Source organism: Callospermophilus lateralis, chromosome 17 (genome assembly GCF_048772815.1).
Source record: "Callospermophilus lateralis isolate mCalLat2 chromosome 17, mCalLat2.hap1, whole genome shotgun sequence".
Taxonomy (NCBI): domain Eukaryota; kingdom Metazoa; phylum Chordata; class Mammalia; order Rodentia; family Sciuridae; genus Callospermophilus; species Callospermophilus lateralis.
Window position 1 is genome coordinate 54,549,535 of NC_135321.1, and position 25,374 is coordinate 54,574,908.

The window sequence follows — 25,374 nt, forward strand, 5'->3', positions numbered from 1 at the left end:
TTCCTGTAGGACTGACCCTGAAGACTGGAATAGACCTAGGAGGAGGGAGCAACCATTCGTTTTATGGTTGAATCGTGTTCCATGGTGGGTCTGAACTGCATTTTCTTATCTGTTCATCAGTCGGTGGACACTTTAGTTAGTTTCCCTTCTTGGCTGTTGTGTATAGCGCTGCAATGAATGTGGGCTTGCCACTGTCTCTTTGAAAAACTTATTTCCTTTCCCTTGGACACATACCCATAGTGGGATGGCTGGATCATATGCTGGTTGTATTTTTAAAATTTTCAAGGAAGCTCCACACTGTTTTCCATAACAGCTGTACTAGTTTGCATTCCCACCAACAGTGCAGGAGGGTTTCCTTTCTTTTCACATCTTTGCCAATGCTTCTTATCTTGTTTTTTTAAAACTACCTCCTACTTGGTTCTTTTTAAAAATTTCTTCTAATTCATGACAGCAGAATGCATTTGGACACATTGTACACAGATAGAGCAATTCTCATTCCTCTGGTTGTACAGAGTCACACCAGTCATGCAGTCAGTCATACATTTATATAGGGTAATAATGTCCATCTCATTCCACAATCCTTCCCATCCCCCCATTCCCTCCCCTCCCCTCTGCTCAATCCATAGTTTCTCCATTCTTCTGTAGCAACCCCCCACCCATTAGGGATCAGCATCCAACAACCCCTTATCAAACAAAACATTCATCATTTGATTTTCTAGATTTGGCTTATTTCGCGTAGCATGATATTCTCCAGCTCCATCCATTTACCTGCAAATGCCATACTTTCATTCTTCTTTAAGGCTGAGTAATATTCCATTGTGAATATATACCATATTTTCTTTACCCTTTCATCTGTTGAAGGGCATTTAGGTTGGTTCCATAGTTTAGTTATTGTGAATTGAGTTGCTATAAACATTGATTTGGCTTTGTCACTGTAGTATGCTTATTTTAAGTCCTTTGGGTATAAACCAAGGAGAGGTATATCTGGGTCAAATGGTGGTTCCATTCCACGTTTGCTAAGGAATCTCCATACTGCTTTTCAGAATACTTGCACCAATTTACAATCCCCCCAGGAAGGTATAGGTGTACGTTTTTCCCCATATCCTCGCCAACAATTATTGTTGCTTGTCTTCTTGATAATTGCCATTCTAACTGAAGTAACATGAAATCTTAGAGTAGTTTTGATTTGCATTTCTCTAATTGCTAGAGATGTTGAACATTTTTTCATATATTTGTTGACTGTATCTCTTCTGTGAAGTGTCTGTTCAGTTCCTTGGCCCATTTATTGATTGGGTTATTTGGTTTTTTGGTGGTAAGTTTTTTGAGTTCTTTATCCTAGAGATTAGTGCTCTATCTGAGATGCGCATGGTAAAGATTTTCTCCCATTCTGTAGGCTCTCTCTTCACGTTATTGATTGTTTCCTTTGCTAAGAAGAAGCTTTTCTGTTTGAATCCATCCCATTTATTGATTCCAGACTGGAATAAAAAAACAATTCTTAATTTTACTTCTTGCACTTTAGGAATCTGGTTAGGAAAGTCAGGTTCTAAGCCAACATGATGAAGATTGGGGCCTACTTTTTCTTCTATTAAGCACAGGGTCTCTCTCTATTCTATTGCTGAAAGGAAAGTGTCACCAACAGACTAGATCACTTCTTATCTTTTGTCTTTTTGATGGTAGCTATTCTTATTGGAATGAGGTGATACCTCACCATGGTTTTTTGCCTTTCCCTGATGATTAGTGACATTGAACTTTTTTTCTTACATATGATGGCCATTTGTATGTCTTCTTTTGAGAAATGTCCATTTTGGTCTATTGCCCATTTTTTAATTGGGTTAGATTTTTGTTTGTTTTTTGTTTTGAGTCTTTAGACTTCTTACATAATATATTCTGAGCATTAACCCCTTGTCAGAAGTATAGTTTTCAAATATTTTTTTCCCATTCTGTAGGTTGTGTCTTCACTCTGTTGATTGTTTCCTTTGCTGAGGAGAAGCATTATTAGTTTGTGTAATTTCATTTGTCTGTTTTTGCTTTTTTTCCTGGGTCTTGTCCACAAAATCCTTGCCCATTCCAGTGTCCCAAAGCATTTCTCCTAAGCTTTCTTTCAGTAGTTTCATTTCTCACATTTCATTTTTCAATCATTTTTGAGTTGATTTTTATAACTGATGAAAGGTAGAAATCCAGTTCCATTCTTCAGCATGTGGATACCCAATTTTCCCAGCATCATATATTGGAAGACTGTCATTTCTTAGTGCATGTTCTTGGCTCCTTTGCTGATCATCAGTTGGCTGTAGGTATGTGGTTTACTTCTAGGCCCTCTGTTCCATTGGTCCATATTTTTATTTTATGTCAATGCTGTGCTGTTTGGGGGGATTTCTTTTGTCTTGCTATACTGTTTTAATTACTATAGCTTTGCAGTTATTTTGAAGTCAGTTAGTGTAATGCCAACTTTGTTCTTTCCATTCAAGATAGTTCTGGCTATTTGAGGTAGGAAGATCATTTTAATACCCCTATCATATTAGTGAGAATCTTGAAGCACAAGCCATACAGATCAGTCAGTGGGGTTGTTGGGATAAGAACTTCAGAGTCTTATTATAGTGCCCTTGGCCTTGGTGCATTATTGCCTCTTAGGTGACTGGAGAACACTTGCAGGTTAAGAGAGTCACATTAGATGGGCTCCTTTTGCAGAGATTTGTGGAAAATGAATCTGAATGTTCTGTTCTTGAAGAACAGTTGCCCCTTGCATTACAGTAGGAGCACTAGGCAACTGATGGAAAACTCTTGCTCTTCCTCCTGCTTTTCTTTTAACAACATCTGCATCTGCCTACATTTTCCCCTCCTAGGCATTTTTTTTTTAATAGCCTCTATCCTTTCTAACTACAAGTGCTTGGTGTAATAGTCCTTTGGTGTATGGCCTCATAACTGGACTCTCTACTTCTTTTGCCTACTCCTGACCTGTAGAAAACCCCACATTCCCCAAATAATTTTTTCAGTCTGGACATCATCAACGATGAATCTAACCTTGTCATTCTCCAGCTTAGAGATGTCCCAAGTTGCCTCACTGACTGCAGGAAGCAGTCCTGTCCCCTTCAGAGTGGCCCTGGCTGCTTCCCAGGTTCATTCCTTACTCCAGCATCATTAACCTATCTGCAACTCTCCACGCACACTGAATCTCTATGAGTACCTGTCACCACTTGAGCTATTCTTTCTACCCAGCATGTGCTTCTGTGTCCTCTTCTGCTGTCAGGTTTCTCAAGATTTGGCCCTAGCAGTTTGGTTTACTTTCTCTGATGGTTGTCATGGTGCCAATATGTGACCTTTCTGAAAGCATTTACATTCTGAATTAGTACTATCAGTTCATGGTCCCCTCCACTGGACTACGAGACACCTAAAGGCAGAGAGTGGATTTCTTGTATCTTTCTTTTCCAGAGCCAGTCTGCTGCATGATATCTTTATTCCAAAGTGTATTTTTCAGCAAAGGACCACTTGGTTAGCTGTAGTATTCCTATTAGATTTCAGGATAAGAAATCTCCTTTGACTCATTTGCAGGGACTGGAGGGTGGATCTCAATCCCATGTATCTCTGTAAGTAACTTGTTACTTACAGAGGAAGGATCTCCGTTTTACAGACTCTGGGAGCCATGAGAGCATCTGTACCTGGCATATTAATGAGCTGCTCTTTATAGGAAAAGGTGAGATGTGTGAACTGACTTTGGCTGAGTGTGTTCAAAGCTGGAAGAATTAGGCTTCTAAGGGTTTTCAGCGTTCCTTTCAAAGTATTCCTTTCGTAGAAGTTAGTGTCAGTCAGGAGACTGACTAATTGCCTGTTACAATAGGTAAACCTTGTAGTTCAAAGGAGCAGGAGAAGATGAGTTTGACTTTAGAAAAGAAACATGGAGAACCGGTGGCACTGATAATCAGATGAATTGATAATGTAAAACTTGTAAGGCAAGTAGAACTTTTGAGGGCTTAGTGCTTTTTTGTTTGTTTTTTGAAGTATTTGCACAGTGCTCCAAACCTTATGAAGGATTTGGCAGTCATGCAGACATGTGGAGGACATGTGTGTGTCTTGGCATAAAACTTTGCTGTAACTGCTCCAGGAAGATGTCATTGGCCTGCATGGTGTAGTGAGGTCAGAGTTACTTTATTGGGATATTTCTCCTTCTGTATGTGGACTAGCTGAGAGGTGCACATTCCTGATCTACTTTAGAAATACAAGTGACGATGGCAGAAGGGATTAGGAAAAGAAGGGAATAGGGACTTTGTCAAAATCTAGCAGTGCATTTATCATGTGGGAATAGTGGTTTCCTGCCAAAACCACAGAAAGGAAACTATGATCTAACTAAAAAATTTTTATATTTGTCTAGTTCAAGATTAACATTATTTTTTAAATATTCTCAAATACATTTTTAAAATTTTATTCATAATCAGTCACTTCAGATCTATTAATCATGTTGAAAAAAGGCTTAGTATATAGTGCTTTATCACTCTATGTACAAAACTAATTAATGATAGTTTTCAAAGTGGATAAAAGATGGTAAAAACACACTAAGTCTCATTGCTGTCTTCCTTGATTTGCAGCAATACCGTGAAGAACTGGATGCCAAGTTTAATGCTGATAAATTTAAATGGGACAAAATGTGCCATAGAGAAGCTGCAGTAATGTTGAAAGCATTTTTCAGAGAACTACCCACATCTCTCTTCCCTGTGGAATATATACCTGCCTTCATCACTCTAATGGAAAGTAGGTAGAAGGTGTTAAATGTGAATAGACTAAGATATGAGGTCAATAAAGTGATAGAGCCAAAGAGAGGTACCTAATGACATGTGACCACATGTATAGATTTGCTGTTTCCTGATAATGCTTGGTTGAAATATTAAGTTTGATTGTAAACAGTCATCTATTTACATACTAATGTGTTTAAGTCTGGTACATATGATTTTGAGGGCTCTGTAATAGTTTAAAGGGCAGAGGAATTCATAGGAGGATGGGACTCTTCAGCTTTGAATTCCTGTGTAACCATCTTTTAGCCATGCAAAATTTATGAGCTTCAACTGCTGCACCTATAAATTGCAAATAATAATCACTTGTCAGGGTTATTGTGGGGATTGAATAAAAGCATCAAGAATAGCCCCTCAAAAACATGAGATCCCTCCCTTCTTAAATCTGAAGTCCTGGGTCTGACGATATAATGTGTAACAAGTGTGAAACATTTTGTTTCTGAAAATCGTAATACCACACAGTGTTTCTGAAAATCACAGTCTCATAGATTAGATCTTAAATGAGGTACTTGACAGAATGCATAAAGTTGGAATGTGTGGCTGTATTTGGCAGTCAGGGAATACTTTGAATGGTTGGTCTTGAGTATTGTTAGAAGATATGAAAACAGAAAAATTCATAAAAGTGGAATGGGTTAGATATGGGGGCCTTTGTCTACTGACATGGTGAAGTCAGGGGTCACAAGCCTAAGACTATATGAGCATGTTAAGTAAATGGTAATTCTACATGAACAGAAAAGGGTTGTGACCAAACTGAGAGGACACATTCCATTTATAGACACTGGTCACTGCTCAGCTCTGGGTAATAGTTGCCCTGCAGGACTGAGAGCCAAATTCAGGCTTTAATGGGAAAAAATTTCATTTGAAAATGTCAGCCAGAAATTCAAAATTTAAAATGCTCTGTGAGTTTAACACATGATATTTATATCTGATATATATATGATATATTTATATCTGATATATCTGCAATCTTCTGCAGGTTTACTAGAACTATAAAGTCATTAAAATATTAATGAAATAAAATAACATAGATCCTAAGTTATCTAAAAAATTTGTCCTAAAAAAATAGAAGTTTCCTATCTTTAAAATTTTTAACTGAACCAGGTTCACAGAATAATCCTTTGTGTCTTTTAATAAGAGACTAAAAGAGTCAAGGTGACCCTTTTCTAAGCTTTAATCTACATATGTAGTCTGGACCAGTACCTTTTTTTTCCCCCACTAGGATCCAGTCAGTATTTTAGAAAGAAAAAATTGCTAAGAAAGAAGGAAAAGTGACTTCCATTCCTTCATTTTTATTTCAGATAATTGTGGGATTTTTTTTTTTCAATTCTAGGATTTTCAGTTGGTGCTTTTTAAATATTTTTTATTCATATGCTAAGATACCCTATCGTTTTCTTCACTTCATTGGTCATAATTTTTATAGCTGCTTCAAAACCACTATTTGACTGGGTATGTGACACGTACCTGTAATCCCAGCAACTGGAGAGGCTGAAGCAGGAGGACTACAAGTTCAAGGCCAGTTTTCAGTCTCTTTGTGAGAACCTGTCTGAAAATAAAAAAGGGCTGGAGATGTCACTCAGTGGTAAAGCACCCTGGATTTAATCCTCAGTACTGTAAAACAACTACAACAAAACACACATGGAAAAAACCTGTTTGCTAGTTCTGCTGTGTGGGTTATCTCAGGTTTGGTCTCTGTCTTTACCTTTGAGAATAGATTACATGTCCCTGTTACTTCTGTATGTCAAGTCAGTTTAAATTGTCTTCTGAACATCATGAATGTCGTGTTTGGAGACTGGTTTCTGCAGTAGTCCTCCAAAAAGTATTTGTGCTGTTTTAAGCTGGTAATTTGCTTGGCTGGACTCTAGTTGCTAGTGTCTTTTGGACAGCAGCTCAGCAAGGCTCAGTTCTGTTATTTAACCCTCTGATATGCTGTCCTGAGTGGCTTTTGGGTCAGTCGATGATTTGGGTGGAGTTTATTCTACAAATAGGGTCTTCCATCTCTGGATCCCTCCTTTTTTAAGATGGCTCCATAACTTTCTGGGAGCTGTGGTTGCCTTGAACCCTATTTTATGATTCAGGTCAGAAAGAGTAGGATTATTTATTTACTTATTGCATTTTTGGCCATCCTAGACAACCCTGACTATGGCTTGGCCTCAGGTTAGAAGTCAGGAACACGTTAACACTCTCCCTGTGCACTCTCCTATCCAGGTGCCCAGTCCCCCCGCTGAGCGGGCCTCTTTTGTTCCCTTTCCACTGTCTCAGGTAGTTGGATTTTGTACTTTGTCTGAAGATTATTCAGAATGGTTGATTTTTATAAAAGGAGCTTACTCAGCCAAACCAGAAACAGAATTTCCTATTTTTAAGTTTAAAATTTTTTTTTTCAGGACTTCCTATTTTTGTTTGCTGTCCTAGAAAATGGACTGCAAAATTATTAGTTTCCCTTTGCTTTGTGGTTCATATACCAAAGAAGTCATCAAAAGAAACCATGCCACAGAGGGTTGTGTTTTTGTTTGCTTGTTTGTGTGATTTGGAATTATGAATTATGCAAGGAGGATTCAGACCTCCAAAGGTTTTAGAGCCATCCTGAGAATCATATTAAGAAAGGCGCATGAATAAATGAATTTCTCTTCCCATCATCGCTTCCTCTCTGACTGCAGCCAGTGCATTTCACTGACGGGGGATAATTTGAAAAATATCCTGAAAAGGTTCACAAAGGAGTCCACACTTCCTTGTAGGACTTTGAAAGTGAAAAATACTATATTGCAGGTGATTGATTTGATACCAGCTAACCCTGCAGGAAACCCAGAGTTCTGGCCTATGAGCAGCAGGAAATAATGGCCTTTTTGCCACCTGAAGAAAGCTCTCGTTTTAACAAGATTTTGTGAAGGGGAGAATTGTGAACACACGTGCGTGCGTGTTTAAGCAACCCTCTTGATACTGAAGTTCAGAGAGCACAGATTCTTTCCCAGTTGTGTAATTACTTTCTCTTTTCAATCTTGGCCCCCAAATTGCCCATACAATTAAAAAACTCATCAATTGAGCCTCATATGCTTTCTTGAAGTGTTAATAACTTTCTGGGAGAATAATGACCTCAGGAAAAAGAATGTTCTCCACTAAGATGCATTAAACGAATTAACTGCAAAACTATTAACCACAGAACAGTTTAGGACCAAGCTTCCTAAGTAAAATGAAAATGGATTATTTGCCACATGAAACTTTTAATTGTAAAGAGAACTTTATAATTTCTCTGAAACGAATGGAAATAGAGAGCTCCCAAGCCTACATCTGCATCTCGTTTCCCCCACCCAGAGATGTTTTTGTATTACATTGGAAGATTAGATATAGTCTGCAATCTGCAGTTTATGTATTAAAATAATGTCTCTCTGTCCCTAAATGCTCTGTACAGAGACATTCTCCTGATGGTTCTTATTCAGGCAAGCACAGGTCAATGTGCATTGGTGGTTTTCAGTTACATCCTGAACTTAGGTCATATTTTGTTTATGAATTTGACATAAATATCTGAACTTCACACATGGGTTGGGCTGAGAGCATGTGGTCTGATCCTTATAAACATGCCTCTCACTGCTGCCTTGTTCATGATTGTATACACTTGTCATCCATCCCTACCTCCAGTACACACAACCTCTGCTAGCCTAGTGGCTCGTCACGTGAGCGTTTCCACTGCTGTGAAGCTCAGTAACTTTATAAGCAACTGCCTGCTTTTCAGCCATTGAATATAATATTCTCAAGTTGAAGTTCTCTTGAACTTGAGAACTCCTGAGGGATTCCAGAACATAATGCTTTCCTGCAGGAACTCCTCACCAAGAGACCATTTTGAGGAGAATACAGAAAGATGAAGGAAAGCCTGGATTCTCTAGTATACTTTAAAATTTCAGCAAGGCTGCTTGTCGATTATCCTGTGTGGATGGACTCCCACTATATAAATGCCAACCCTCTGGCGCCATCTTGCGTCTTTAAGGAATAAAATGCCTCAACAGTCTCCAAAGAGCAAACCATAGACACTGTCCCTAAATGTCCCTGTACAAGCTAGAATAGGTGACATCGATCACAAGAGCATACACATGTAGCCATGTATTTAGGCAGTAACTTAAACACTGTGCATTTATCAGCTCATTTAGTCCTCACATCAGTCCTGTGAGGTAGGTAGGATGACTATTCCCATTTTGTAGATAAAAAGAAAGCAATAAGGTCTTATATAACCTGCCCAAACTCACACAGTGATTTGGTAGTAGACACAGGATTTGAATCTGGTTCTAGAATAAATGTCCATAATAACTATATCTTGCTGCCTCATTTTGCAGAAGCAAGGTTTATTTGCTCTCAAATTGAGCAAATATACTTTTAGTATAAAAGTAAGGCCAAGGCCTGTGAAAATCCTTTGAAAATAGAGATGCTATACAAATCTGGGATTATTTTAAGTATTTGGTTGGCCACCTGCTTCTACAGTGGCATGGTGGGATGTGAAGGGAGGTTGATAGACGGAGGCTCCTGTCCAAGTGAACGAATTTACATTGTTGAGCACAGAACCTGAGTCCTTACCACTGAAAGCTGTCAGGAGCCCTCCTGTGCCACCAGATGTTAGCAAGAAATGCTGTCAGAATACATCAGTGCTGTTTCAAATGTGTGATTATTTCTGTTTTCTTGTTAGGAGGGCCTCACATCAAAGTGCAGTTTCAAGCCTTACACCTGATGGTCATGGCACTTCCTGACGCCAACAGGGATACAGCCCAGGTATGTTGGGTTGACCTCAGGGTTTGTCATGGGGGTTATATTGCTCAGAGGAAATGACTCCTCTTGAAAAAATTGAAAACTGATGACAACTTGCAGATCCTACCTGAGCATGCTGCAAACTGCCTTTGCACACCCCTGCCCCACTGCCACTGTGCTGAGGAAGAGAAGGTCTGGAATCTTCTTTGAACATTTAAATTCCATTCATTTAATTAATTCAAGGGATATTGAGTGTCTACCCTGATGCCGGGCACTGGGCTAGGTATTAGAAGTAGGAGAAGAGACAAAGATGAAAGGCTTAAATGGAACAATGTCAGAAGTAAATGAGATCATTTTATAACCTGTAAAACACAAGACTGTAATTGTTAGTTCCTCAGCTGCTCACTTTAGTGGCAAAAAAAAAAAAAAAAATAGGTAGATTTTGGGGAGGAAACGTGAAGTCATTGGATTAAGTGAAACTTCTAAAATGTTTTGTGTTTTAAAATGTGTGAAAATAATACAAATTAAATAATTTTAGAATTTTAGACATTACTTGATAAAATCTGGTCATTTTGCAGATTAGGAAAATGAAGCTGAAAGAAACAATTTGTTCATTAACATATAACAGAACATTTGATAGAATCATATTTCATAGTTCTTTATCTCAGATATCCCTCCCTTTATTTCAAATTCATTGCTTTGTTGTGTGTTGGTTAAAAAAAAAAAAAAAAGAAAAAGTTTCTCTTGCCATTTCCATAGTAACTCTGAATACAATAGAAGATTTGTTTTAAGTTTACAGGTATTTGGAATCTTTGAAAAAGCCCATAATTTTGAACCCAGTAAACATATGCTGAAAACAGAACTGTGTCACCTCTTATCAGATGACACTCTGTGTGGTGAGGACCTTTCCCCTACACAGTAAAAACACTTAAGTCAGTTATGTGTTGAGTATATCTTCAACATAAGGATGGGATTACTGAACCATAACAATGTCAGTCTCTAATATAATTCAGTAATTTTTTAAAAGAGAGAAATTTGTTAGCTTGTTTTGGGTGTTTGTCTAAACCATCATATTTTATTGAAATCAAAAGTCTATCTGGTGCCCAATATCTGAGTTCATAATTATTTTAGGCAGTTTCCAAATAAGTTATTAGTCAAAATCTAAAAAGAAAAGTGGAAGTTTAAAAGGACACTTTTAAATTAAAATTATTTTGATTGAATCAGTAGTTGAGTAAACATATTTGGCATTGACTATAAAGTTAGTTTATTAACATAAATTTTATATTCAAATTTAGGACCTAAAGACTGAAATTAAATCAAAAGTATATATAAATTCTGTATGTTGTTCAGTCCTGCTTCTAAAAGGAGATTTAAATAAATGATCAACTAAGTATTGAATACTCAATTTTTTAAACTTAGTTTTATTTTTTTGGTACTTGGGATTGGACCAAGAGGTGCTCTACCATTGAGCAATGTTCCCAAGCCTTTTGAGTTTTTATTTTGTGATAGAGTCTCACTAAGTTACTGAGGCTGGTTTCCAACTTGTGGTCCTCCTGCTTTAGCCTCCCAAGTTTCTGGGATTACAGGCATGTACTACTGTGCCCAGTTGATTTTTAAATAAATAAATAAATAAATATATATATATATCTGAGTCAAAATGTCATCTACCCTTTCATATAACTGAGGATGCAGTAATTGTCAAAAAATCCAATACATTTCTAACAAAAGATCCCCCCCAAAATTCATGGAACTGGTGATGTTATATATGCCCATACTCAACTTGTACACCATGTCCACACATGCTTGTGTACCCGTGCGCATATGTGCACGCACACACACATTTTTTTTGTTGTTTGTTTCCATTCTTAATTGTGCCTGGTTCTAAGATCTAAGCTGGTATGGTGTAGCAGTCAAGAATGCTAACTACAGGGCTGGGGTTGTATGTAGCTCAGTGGTAGAGCGCTTGCCTAGCATGTATGAGGCACTGGGTTCCATTCTCCGCAACACATATAAATAAATAAAGGTGCATGACAACTAAAAAAATATGAAAAAAAAGAATGCTAGCTCAAGAACTGGTTTCCTTGGTTCAGATCCTGGCTCTGCTAGTTAATTCATTGGTGGTAGGAAAAGCCACTGGGCCCTTTTTCACCTCTGTTTCCTCATCTGTAAAATAGAAACCTTTTAGGGTTTAGAAGGATGTGAATAAGTATAAAGCATTAAGAATAATGCCTGTCCTATGTTAAATCTTCAGATAAATAATAAACTATTCACATAAATAATAAGCTATTATTACTACCATATGCTATGCATTTTCTCATGACAAATATCTGTAGTAGAATTGAAATTGCAAAAATTGCAAAAATTAGTTCCTTTTGAGATGTCAGTCTTATTGATGAATTTCTAAAGGTGAGAATCTATACTTTGGTGGCTCTACAAGGTTTTTCTAATTATTTCTTCTTCCTCCTTCCTCCTCATCTGCTTAGAACAGTTGTATGTAAGCACTATTTTCCTGTGGGCAGTTGAAGATTTCAAAAATGAAAAGCAATAGAAAAATATCACCCAATTTTAAAACTTTTTCAATTGAGTTTACATTTGAGCAGATGAATGAAATATTTATATTGTTTAAATTTTTTTTATTTCTGAAGGAAGAAGTAACTCATTTTTAACAGTAATGCTTCAAATTAAAGGTTTATTTTAAAGAAGCACTTCTTTCACTATAAAGTGCATTTCATGTTTATTTGAGCTGCAGAGTTTTCTCTCCCTGTTTTATGTTTAATTTTAATATTTGTCAGATTGTTTGAAACAAAAGAAATAAGAAGATATAATCTATAATTTATAGAGACCCCACAAATAATAAATTCTCTAAAAACGTAGTTATTTTGTGAAATAATCAAATAAAATTTTCTTCTTAGAACTTTTAAGCAGATTAAGGGGAAATATGACACATTTATGCATTCTACACTTCTGACATTTCCCAGTGTCACAGTGAGTGGGTATAGAAGTGAGTGGTTGCAGTCGCTGGAACCATGGACAGTTTACAATAGTATGACACAATGCTATTTCTTGTTAGGCCCTCATGACATTCTTCAATAAAGTGATTGCCAATGAATCAAAAAACCGAATGAGTTTGTGGAACATTTCCACTGTAATGGCACCAAACCTTTTCTTCAGCAGAAGCAAACATTCTGACTATGAAGAATTACTGTTAGCAAACACTGCAGCCCACATCATCCGCCTAATGCTTAAGTACCAGAAAATTCTATGGAAGGTAAGTAACAATGAGATGACTGTCAGGCTCCCCTCCAAAGTCCACCAGCACCAGGAGATGTAACGATTCCATGATGAAGCAATCCCCTTAGTTAGAAGGAGGAAAGATGAGAACATAGAAGCTATGCCTGTTATGCCATCCACTTAAGCTGTCTTTCCATATCCACAGGTTCTGTAGCTCCATATTCAGCCAACCATGGAATGAAATTCTGAAAAGTTTTTGGAAATATTTCCAAAATATTTTTCATCAGTACTGAATATGCACAGATCATTTTTTTTTACCATTATTCCCTCAAGAATATAGTATACAGTATGCTTTTTACATAGTATATACATTGTACTGGGTATTATAAGTAATCTAGAAATGGATTAAAGAACATGGAGGTATATGCATAGGTCATGTGCAAATACTACACCATTTATAGAAGGGGCTTGAGCATCCTCAGATTTTGGTATCTGAGGGTGTTTCAGGAACCAGTCAGTCTGCCTTGTGTACTGAGGGATGACTATACATTCTTTGAGAGCTCCTCTTTAGCATGTTTTCCCTATTAAACAAAAATCCTTATTTTTTTAATTTCCCTTTTACAAGTCAAATGCCACAGTTCCTCGTTCCAAGATGCTGAGTGGCACAGGGAGAAGCTAACATAACTGAGGGAGGTTTATTTCAAGTGGTTTCCGTCTAATCAAGCTATTTTTCTTCTCCAGGTTCCATCTTTCTTAATCACCCAAGTAAGGAGAATGAATGAAGCCACCATGTTGTTAAAGAAGCAGCTCCCAAGTGTGAAAAAGCTGCTCCGGAGGAAGACCATAGAACGGGAGGTGAGAACAGGGAGAGCGCACACTGTTCGCCTTCTAGGCTTACTTCTCAAATGAAGGCCAAAGTAACTTTTTAATAATTTAGAATCAACAATTTTACATGGTCTTGTGACTATGACTATGGCCTTTCCATTTTGTTGAATTTTGACTAAAGTTCTTGAGATGTCTATCTCATGAAGATGGTTTAAAATTCTGTTAAGGAATTACTGGAACAGTTAGAATGGCTCTCAAAAAAGCTGCAAGTTGACATTTCCGTCCTTGTGAACTGGATTTAAGGGCAATCCCATATCCAGTATGTCAAATAAGTAGGGAAAAAGATCTCTTTAAGGATGGAGTAATATGAGAGATAGTCATCAAATGGCTTTCGGTAAATTTATTGCATTCCCAGGAATTTTTCCTGTAGCAAAATTATTTGTGTAGAGGTATGTAATGGAAACAGGTTTTAGAAGAAATATCTTCAGTGCTCCAGTTAAACTTGGGGGTGATCCATGAATGTCAAGCATTGATTTCATTCAACCTTAAGGAGGATCCAGATACTTGAAACTCACTTCATCTTTGAAGGAACTTGCACCTAATGTGAGAAGCAAATGTGTCTAAGTGCATGAATACCCAGGATATGCCTGAGTGACAGACCAGTTGTGCAGACAATGTCCCAGGACCGTGCAGAGGATAAAGATATGTGCGTCAGCTTGAGGAATTGTGGATGACTTGATGGAGGAAGTGGTGTGCAAGTTACATCAGGAAAGATGGGTAGCACTGAAAAGAGAGAAAGGAAGGGATGTTTGTTCAGAGAAAGAGCAGGGAGGCAGGAAGCAGGAGGCAGTATTGCTACCTGATTCACCACAGCACAGTCGTGATGAAGGGCTGTGGTCCCTTATAGATTGTAAGCAAAGTGACTTCATGTAAGGAAAACCAACACTTGCATCTGAAGGAAAAAAACTTTTAATCTATAAAAAAATTCAAACAATATTAAATTCATCATTTTAATCATTTAAAGCCTACAGTTCACTGGTTTTTAGTATATTCACAAAGTTGAAACTTCTTTTTTCAGTAGTTGTGTGGATAAGACATTTTCTTTCCTGTTTTGAATGTCTACTAACTTTTTGTTGAAGACTGAACATTCTGAATATTATAATATGGCAACTTTAGAAATCAGAACCCTCCTACCAGATCCCTATTCAGATTTGGTTGCCACTGCTTGTTGTACCTGTTTAGTGACTTTTTTGCTGAACTAAGTTTGTAATGTCTGTTTTGTGTAGCTACTAAAATCGTTGTTCCATGAGCTTAATGGTTAGCTGTTGACTTAATGGGGGCTTTGTTCAATGCCTAGAAACAAACCAACCTCATAGTCTTTGCAGATGAGCTGTGTGAGTATTGGGGTCCCCTTTCCCTCTTCAACCAGGCAGTTTCTAACTCTTCCTGAGCCTTCTGCCTCCTGCTTGCACAGAACCTGGAGATCAGCCTAGAATTTACACCTTTTTCAGGTCTTTTCCAGTCCTGTGCTTAGTAGTGGCTGAGTACTTAGCCCTTTAAATTCTTAGAAATGTCAAAGTTTTTCAAACCCTTATTCCCTAATGCAGCTCAGTACCTAGCTTGACTCCCAAGATTTTCAGTTATCTGTTTTTCCCAGCTCTTATCCACTGCATCAGGCAGCTGAGACTACAACATTTGCCTATAAATGTTTTCAATATTACACTTCTTAGCACTGGTCAGGTTCCAAGTTAGACGACATAAAGCAAGTCTTTTGAGACAGTCTTCCAGGGATCACCCAGACAGGTCAAAACAAGTTTTGGATTCTTTGTGAATAAGGTACATTTTCTTCCCTTCTTACCTGTACCAGGAATGCAGGCTGATGCCTTCAAGGTTTTTGCAGAGCTAGGGAGATGGGATGGGAAGAGTGTAAGTGGAAACACCACAAAGCTTGCTTTCTTACTGAGATTCGGTTGTTGTTCTTATTTAGGTTAGCATCCAGAGTTCTAAAAAAGTTGATACTGGTAGTGCTTGCCATTTTTTTATGGAGGGGTGGACTTTTAGGGTTTCTTATGCTGTCCTTTTTACTCAGGAAAATATTAATGGCATAAATATGATACATGTGGAGCTGAAGCAGAGGCCTGGTTGCCAGTTACTACCTGTATGAGCTTGGGGAAATTTCATTTGCTCTTTGAGCCTCAATTTTTTTTATCTTATAAATTGGAAGTAAAGTAATTTCTATTTTACAGACTTATCACGATGTTTGAGTCATATACTATATAGGTAAAGCACTTTGTAAACTTTATATTGCTATATGAATGTCAGTTATTTTAATGTCTGGATTATATATGTGGATTGGTTATATGTAGCACCAAGGTCGAACTTAAAGTTTATAAATACCATGAAAGCAATGGTCTTTCTTTAGCTCTATTATAATATACTGTGGTGGAGGGTTGTTTATTTTTGGTGCCAGGGATTGAACCCAGGGGCACTTAACCACTAAGCCACATTCCCCAGGCCTTTTATATTTTATTTTGAGGCAGGGCCTTGCTAAGTTGCAGAGGCTAGCTTTGAATGCAGGACCCTTTGCCTCAGTCTCCTAAGCCACTGGATTACAAGTATGTGCTACCACCTGGCAATATATTGTGCTTGTAATTCTTAATTTTGGTTGAATAGGGAGTTCTTTACTGAGTTACAAATTCAAAAGCTAGAAAAGACTGGAAAAAAATTAGCCAGTTTTGACTTCTCCTCCTGAAGACAAATAATTTCACCAATGACATAATGTGTCTACACAGGAGCATGTAAGTATGTATATTTCCACATATGCTCTATGCACAGATTAGCAAATATGAATACAGCTGACCCTCTGTATTAATGTCCACTGCTTCTGATCTGATTTTAAATATTCAGGAAAAAAATAACATTAGTACTGAATATGTAGACATTTTTTCTTGTTATTATTCCCTTAAAATACAATATTTATTTTTACAATACAGATATCCAATCTTTTGATATTACAATGTGTGCTACAGTGAATAAACTTGTTTATTTCATTGTTCACAAATGAAGCAAATTATAGGATAAATTTATAGATGGGGAAGTTTATTGTCAAAATTCATATATATTGTATATGAATAAATACAATGATAAATACTGCCAAATGTTTTCCATAAAGATTGTACCAGATTCCATAAGCAGCTCATCTTGTTTTCCCAACATGAGTCCTGAAGACTAACCATGTTTTCTTTAGGGTACAAGCCCCAAGACTTCAAAGGTACTACAAAAATCACCCTCTTCTAGAAGAATGGTAAGAAAACAAATAGTTTCCTTTCCCCCATTAATTACCTACATACAATCTGGCTGCATCTACCACATTCTTGTATAATTTTGATCATGATCTATCTTTAAACTTGGCATTTACGGCATGGAATATAAAGCAGTTGTACAGACACTCAACTAATTTGAGGTGTGTGGTTAGGCATCCTATATACAAGTATGAATGCCACTGAAAGTAGTAGGAGAAGTGGGGTTGTTATGATCATAAGCTCAATAATACCAAAGCATGAAATTTATCTTGTAGAGGCTTCTGGCTGCAGAGCTGGGAAGGGAAGGACATGAGATAATCAAGGAGTATTTTGAGAGTACAGTCTTGGCTGCAGTGAGCCAGGAACTCTGCCCCCTCTTAAATCCACATCCCTCAACATCCATTTTCTGGCACATTCCCTCAGTTCTTGCTGATAATACTAGGAAAGTGTTATAAGAACTGACCCTTTTAAAAACCATTGTTATAGTTTCCCAGGTCTGCCATAATAAGGTGCCTGAAACAGGGTGGCTTAAAATAATAATTATAGTTCTAGAGGCTAAAAGTCCAAATCAAGATGTCAGTAAGGCCAATTTCTTCTGAGGGATGTGAGGAAAGGTCTGTTCCAGGCCTCTTTTCTAGTTTTTGGTGATGCCAACAGTCCTTGGCATTTCTTAGTTCATAGATGCACCACTTCAATCTCTGCTTCAGTCTCCACACAGCATTCTCACTATATTTGTCCATCTTTATTCCACTCTTTTTTTTAATTTAAAAATTGAAGACTGTTTATTTGATTCTTTTAGACTCAAGAGTCTTTAAGCAACAGAAATATCCTTTTGTCTAAACATATTAAGTATCTTGTAACTGTTGGATGAAATATTTTAATTCTTAAAACGTGAGCTAGTAATTTTTCTATTAAATTTATTTATTTATTCTAATATGTTATACATGACAGCAGAATGCATTTCAATTCATAGTACACGTATAGAGCACAACTTTTCATGTCTCTGGTTGTTCACAAAGTAGAGTCACACCCTTCATGTCTTCATACATGTACTTAAGGTAATGAAGTCCATCTCATTCCACCATCTTTCCTATGCCACTACTCCCTCCCCTCCCCTCTCTCCTCTTTGCCCTATCTAAAGTTGCCCCATCCCTCCCCTGCTCCCTACTCCATCCCCATTATGGATCAGCATTCATATAATCAGAGAAAATATTTGGCCTTTGTTTTTTTGGGGATTGGCTTACTTTTCTTAGCTCTAACTCCATCCATTTACCTGAAAATGCCATTTTATTCTCTTTTAATGCTGAGTAATATTATACACACAGTTTCTTTATCCATTCATCTACTGAAGGGTACCTAGTTTGGTTCCACAGTTTAGTTATTGTGAATTGTATAAACATTGATGTGGCTAAGGTTAACAGGAACAAATCTCTTCCACTCTTGAAAAGGACATAAGTCATATTAGATTAAAAGCCCACCTACTTCAGTTTGACTTCATCTTAACTAATTACATCTTCAATAACCCTATTTCCAAATAAGGTCACATTCTGAGGGTCTTGGAGCTAGGACTTCAAATATGATTTCTAGGGAAATAGTTCAGCCTATTATGTTGTTATTCTAGGGTATGTAATGAGTCAATTCCTATGCACTTTATTTTATCAACAGTACCATCCTTTAAGAAGTTAGAAATTTAGAACAATTACCCGAGGAATAGATTTGCAAGTGGAAATTTATTTCTCTTCAGCTACATAATTATTAAAAGAGTCAAAATTTTTTGAAGCAGCACAACCCTTTGAATATTCCATTTAGCTGAAAGCCCCAAGGTCTGCTAATCACATCTTTCAAAAGCAAAGACACCTTCTTCTTCAACATAGTCATATTCTGTTCTGTACAGGGTTAACAACATGCTTTGCAGGCTAGTTTCAAGTGCCCACGTAGAATTTTATTTGAGTTGGCCATTCATGGCCACTTAAGAAAAGAGGGTATTTGAGAATTGATTACTAAAATTTTCAGAAATTTGACTTTTAAAGTATTTTAAATGTTGAATTGTACTTAAAATAGGCTTATTTAGGTCATTGTTAAATAAAGACATTGATGGAAACATTATTTTTTTGTCAAAAGCCAGTTTTACTTTTTTCATTATTTTTTAAAATGTTTTATTTTTATTTTTATTTTCATATTTTTTTAGTTGTAGTTGGACACAATAATCTTTTTATGTGGTGCTGGTGCTGAGGACCAAATCCAGTGCCTCACACGTGTGAGGCAGGTGCTCTACCTCTGAGCTACAGCCCCAACCCTCTTTTCATGATTTTGACATCTATGTGTGTAATTAATGAAAGTAAAATCCCAGGCTAAGTTTAAGTTTGGTCATTAGTTATTCTCTTGGTTAAAAAGAAAACAGTGCTCTATTCTGGTTAAATGTTGGTCATATTGACATGAATTTCTAATTCTGATTACTTGATTTCTAATTAATGTTTCTTAAATGCAGTCATTGAACTAATAATTCATCCTAATTTGACACAATGTACTGACTTTTCCCTCATTGACAGTCTGACGTGCCAGAAGGAGTCATAAGGGTCCATGCTCCTCTTCTATCTAAAGTGTCCATGGCCATTCAACTGAATAGTGAAACTAAAGCCAAAGACATATTGGCGAAATTTCAATATGAAAACAGGTGAGTGAGTGTGAAGGAAGGTCACTTCACAAGGAAGAGGGATTTGCATCAGATGAGTTAGTTTCTAGGCACCTATAAACTTTGCCTTTTGAAAAATTAGAACTGTTATTTTGGGAATTTTACCAGAAGACTATAAAGGTTAAAAGCGGAGAAAAGGCAAATACAAAAGTCATTTTTTAAAGGAAATTCTACAAATGGGATTCTTGCCGAGGTACTCTTTATCTTAGTCACTTCATTTATTCAGTTGAATTGTACATTTTATTAGAATGAAAAAAAAATACAGCAAGCTAGTTTTGTAGATTTCTTGATAGTTTTCCAGGAATATCATTAATTTAGACTTCCTCATGGGCATCACAGTTGTTTCTTTCCTGAAAACATACAAATATACTACTAGTAATCTTTAGACTAAGAATGATATTTAGATTTAGGTATCTGCCATCAATAACCATAAAAGAGCATAAATCATAATCCTTTTTGTATAGGAATGCTTATTCAAATATAAACATTTGCCTTGAGATTTTCGAATGATAAGTAGCATATATATCATTTGTTGGTCTCTACTAAAACTCATGGATATCCTTAAAAAGCATTTCACTTATATTTCAAAGGAGTAGCTGTGCTGACCAGAAAGAGCCAATTCTAAAATTGTGCATGTTGTATGATTCTGTTTATATAGCATTTTTGAAATGAAAAATTGTACAAATGGAGGATAAATTAATAGCTGCCATTAACTTGGGATGATTGTGGGAGGAAGATAGGCATAGATAGGAAAGGGCATCATGAAGGATGCTGGTGGAATTGGAACTGTGCTGTTGGACTCCACCGTGGTGGTGGTGGGTCAATAAACCTCTATAACATTGTATTGAACTTAATTCACACAAAATGAGCACAAGTCAAGCTGCAAGATCTGAATGAGATAGATGTATTTTATCAACATTAATATCTTTATTGTAGTTTTGCAGAATGTTACCATTGGGGTGAAAACTGGACAGGAGTACAAAGAATCCATCATTTCTTACAACTATATGTGAAGCTATAATTATTTCAATAAAAATTTCAGTTAAAAGAATAAATAAGAGTAGCTAGCCAGTGAAAGTCATCTGTGATAGTAGAAGTTAGGATGGTGGCAGTGCAAAGGCATAATGAGAAAGAATGTGGGAGGCCTCCAATCCTTTTTTTAGACATGGGTGTTGGCTTCATGGTATACTCACTTTGAAAATTCATCAGGTCATATTTGTGACTTGTGCACTCTATGTATGCATGTGCATGCTTGCACACACACACATACAGAGTCACACATATATGTAAAAGCTTATACTAAAAAGGAGAAGAGGAGTAGACAGAAGCTAACAAGAATCCTGAATGTTTACTTCTCTCTGTTGCGGTTCCAGCCACTTAAGATACCATAGAATTACCTCCTATGAAGTCATACAAAGACTTGAAATAGCATTCCAGGTACTTGAGCATCCAATAGGTTCCTACTTTCTTTCATATATTACAAAACTGCCTCTGTACTCTCAAGTAGACCTTTTGTGGAAAAAAAAATGTTTCTAATAAAAACAAATGAGAACCAATGACTACAAATAGACTCAAATCCTTTGAAACAACTTCTTCAAAAGATCTTGTCTTGTCTGTTCTTCCATTAGAGCTATGGATATCTCCATTTAAAAACTGCAATCTGATGCCATTTGGTCTGTTATACCAGAGGCTTATTTTCTCTCTATTCATTCCTCCTTGTGCTTATACACCAAAGTGGGAAGGAGTGCTGTTCCTCCTAGGACCTCGCTCTTAAACTAACACAGCAATCAGAGAAGGACTCTGAAAGGTGGAAAGAAGAGGTCCAGAGGAACAACATGGTTTTGAGTTCTCCCACATATGCCAGACAGGCCCTGTAGAAGCCTGCAGCCTAGACCTCACCTCAAGCAGTTGACAAGGGACTCCAAGAAGAGCTTGTTCCCATAACCAAAGGACCTGGTATGGGGTGCCTAACCACAGAGAACCTTTTGAACAATACCTCCTCTACTCCAACCAACATCATCAGAAGAGTCATACCACTGCCACTTGTGGTTTCAGTGGGACCAAGAGGGAAACAGCTCTCCCATCCCCTGTTCAACAGAACCAGAAAGTGATTCCAATTCCTGATTCAGGATAGTGTCTGCACCATCAAGGTCTTATAGTAAGCCGAGCATCCACCTCCCTGCAGCAGCCGTGAGTCTTAGGGAGGAACAACAATGAGGCAGCACTAGGCAGGTTATCTCCATTCCCTTCCTCAGTGTCAGTAGTGCCCAGTGGGGAGCTGAGCTTCCCCCCATCCCCAATCAAAAGAATGGAACCAGACAGGTTGAGTCAAGCATCCCTGTTCTCTCCTGCCCCTACTGATATCTGCCAGGCCCAGTGGGAAGTTGAGTCTCCATCTAACATCTGGTAAAACGGTGGTAAGAAATAGGAATGGCAGATACTCTGCTTCCAACCCCCTCTCTTTTGTTGTCACTGAACACCTTTGACAAACTGAGCTTCACCCTCCACCACAGCAACAAAGTGGTCTGTGTCAGCATCTATTTACTCCTGCCCTAATGTCAGCAAGGCCTGGCAGGAAGCTCATCTACACCCCAAATGGAGGCCAAGAAGCATTGTCCCATTTTTACTGGGGCCCAGCAAGAGGCCATACATACATGTGTCCACCTAGATCCATGCTAAACCTCAACAGGAAGATTGCCTACTGGAAAACAGAGATCAGAGTTTCACAATGTAATATCCCAAATACAATACAAAACCATTACTACAGGGGAAATCACAAGGTGAATGAGAAAAGACAATAGATGCCAACATTAAACAATTAGCTTTTAGAATTATCTGACAAGGGTTTTAGAGCAACTGTCACAAACGCTTCAACAAGCAAATATGAATTCTCTTAGAACATATGAAAAAACAGAAAATTTGAGCAAAGAAATAGATAACATAAAGAACCAAATGGAAATTATAGAACTAAAAAATGCAATAACTGAAATAAAAATATTGCTGGATAGGCTCAGTAGTGGAGTGAGGTAACAAAAGATGGAATTAGAAAACTTAAGAACATATCAATAAAGCATATTTATTTTGAACCACAAAGAGAAAATATACTGAGGGAAAAAATAGCCCCAGGAACCTGACCAGGACTATAATGAGAGCTAAATTTCCTATCATCATTATTCCAAAAGAAGAGGACACAGAGTGAGACCAGAAAAGTATTTGGAGTAATGATAGGAAGCTTCCCAAATCAGCAAAAGACATAAACCTATATATTCAAGAAGCTTAGTGAACCAAAAGGGTAAGCTATAGAAATTCATGCCAACACAGCATAATTAAACTTGTAAAAATTAAACACCAAGTGTTCATCTTGAAAGTATCAAAGAGAAATGATTTCTTGTAGGGAGATGTCAACTCAGATCATAGTGGATTTCTCATCTAAAACCATTGAAAGTCAGACATGTAATAACATTTTTCAAGTACTGAAAGAAAAGATCCATCAACTTTCAATTCTATATTCAAAAATATTGTTCAAGAAAGGAGGGAAGATGGACTTTCTCCAATGAAAGAATACGTAATAGTTTTTTTCTCAACAAGCCTACTCATAAAGTTCTTTAAACAGAAAAGAAATGATAACGAGGCTTGAAACATAAGAAAGGAAAGGAGAACATCACAATGGATAAAAAATAGTGCTAAATATAATAAACTATCCAACTTCTCGTGTATTTCTTAAATTGTGTGATGGTGGAGGCAAAGCTCATACCATCTAATATGGTATTCAATATGTGTACAGAATGCATATAAGACAATTATATTTTAAAATGATGGGATTCCACAACTTTAAAATGATTTCCTTCTAAAGCGTACAATACATAAGGAGGGGAAAAGCAATTCTTCAGTTTACAAATCTGCTTTAAGGCACATAATGAAGATAAATAGTGATTAGTCATGTTTAAGTCACCCTTTAAGATATGTGATGAAAATAGCACTTTACTTACTATTAGATGTTATATAACCTTAAATTTAAGGAAGTTTTGACAAATACTACAATATGAGTGAAGCTTAAGAACCTTATGCTAAGTGAAATGAGCCAGTCGCAAAAAGACATATAGTGGGGCTGGGGTTGTGGCTCAGTGGTAGAGTGCTCACCTAGTATGTGTGGAGCAGTGGGTTCAATCCTCAGCACCACATAAAAATAAAGATATTATGTCCACCTAAAACTAAAAATAAATATAAAAAAGACATAGACTATATGATTCACTTTTATGAGCTAGTTAGAGTTCAAAATCATAGAGAGGGATTCCATCTCTTGGGTCCCCTTCTTCCTCTGGGAGAAGTCTTTTCTGCTGTCTTTTAATAAACTTCTGTTTTCCACTCTGAAAAAAAAAATCATAGAGAAAGAAAATAGAATCACAGTTGCTAGGGGGAGGGGGCAATGGGAAGTTATTGTTTAATGGACATAGATTTTCAGTTTTATAAGATGAAATGATTACTGTAGATGGTAGTTGTAACACAACATTATGAATATATTTAATACCACTGAACTGGTACACTCTGCTCCTAGCCACTGGTAGCCAATCTTCTACTTTAAGTCTCTATGGATTTGACTATTCTAGAAACTAGTACAAATGTAACTCAACAGAGAAAGGATTGCCTTGTCAACAAATGGTGCGATTAGACATCCATAGGCAAAAGTTAAAAACAAAACAAAACAAAAAACCCTTGAACTAAAACTCACCCATCATACAAACATTAACTCAAAATGATCAGTTAAATATGTGATATAAAATTATAAAACTTTTAGAAAATTACATAGGAAGGCTGGGGATATAGCTCAGTTGGTAGAGTTCTTGCCTTGCATGCATAAGGCCCTGGGTTCAATCCCCAGCATCACACACACACACACACACACACACACACACACACAAATTTACATAGGAGAAAGTCTAGGAGAAAGTCTATGACCCAGGACTGTGAAGAGTTCTTAGACTTGACACCAAAACTATGATATATAAGAAATAAAATTGATAAATTAGACTTCATCAAAATTGAAAACTTATTCTCTGAGAGACCCTAGGAATAGGATGAAAAGACATGCAAAAGACTGGGAGAAAATATGTGCAAACTACGTATTCCACAAAGGACTAGTATCTAGAATACATAAACTCTCAAAACAGTAAAAACTCCAAACTATCCAATTTGAAAAGGCAGAAAGAACATGAACATACATTTTATCAAACCAGTTTTGAAGTCAGCTTCCTGTTGCCATCACAAACACCTGAGAAAAATCAACATACAGAAAGAAAGGTTTCTTTTGGCCCATAGTTTGGAAGTTCTGGTCCATGACTGATTGGCCCCATTGCTTTTAGGCCCATGACAGCACAAATCAGTGGCCAATGGCAGAGCAAAACTGTTGGTCTGCAATCAAAAAGAAGAGGAAGAAACTGGAGTCCCATAATCTCTTCAAGGGATTACCTAAGGACCTCCCACTAGCCCCTACCTCTTAAGTTTCCTTCACCTCCCAATAGCACCACGCAGAAGACTGAGCCTCTAACACAGGGGCATTTGGGAACACCTGGAACCATGGTAGAGACATACAGGTGATATGCATGTGAAAAGATGCTCACAAATTAGAACTACAGTGACATTCTTACATACCTGTGAAGATGGCTAACATATAGTGTCAACACCAAATACTGACAAAGATAGAAATTGGATCATCCCTACATTGCTGGCAGGCATGTAAAATAGTTCAGTAACACCATAAAACAATTTGGCAATTTCTTATAAAACTAAATATTCAGCTGAATATCCAGCATTTATACTTCTG

General features: G+C 37.1%; 1 protein-coding gene across 4 annotated transcripts in view; it reads left to right on the top strand.

Annotated features, from left to right (window-relative positions):
• The window catches only part of Arhgap28 (Rho GTPase activating protein 28), a 182,531-nt gene that overhangs the window by 150,709 nt on the left and 6,448 nt on the right, over positions 1–25,374 (top strand). For all 4 annotated transcript variants that reach the window (XM_076836561.1, XM_076836563.1, XM_076836564.1 and 1 more), the window contains exons 11-16: positions 4,578–4,740; positions 9,445–9,527; positions 12,574–12,771; positions 13,476–13,589; positions 16,807–16,863; positions 19,411–19,535. In XM_076836561.1, coding sequence (XP_076692676.1) covers positions 4,578–4,740; positions 9,445–9,527; positions 12,574–12,771; positions 13,476–13,589; positions 16,807–16,863; positions 19,411–19,535 — 740 coding nt within the window. The remainder of the gene's footprint in view (positions 1–4,577; positions 4,741–9,444; positions 9,528–12,573; positions 12,772–13,475; positions 13,590–16,806; positions 16,864–19,410; positions 19,536–25,374) is intronic.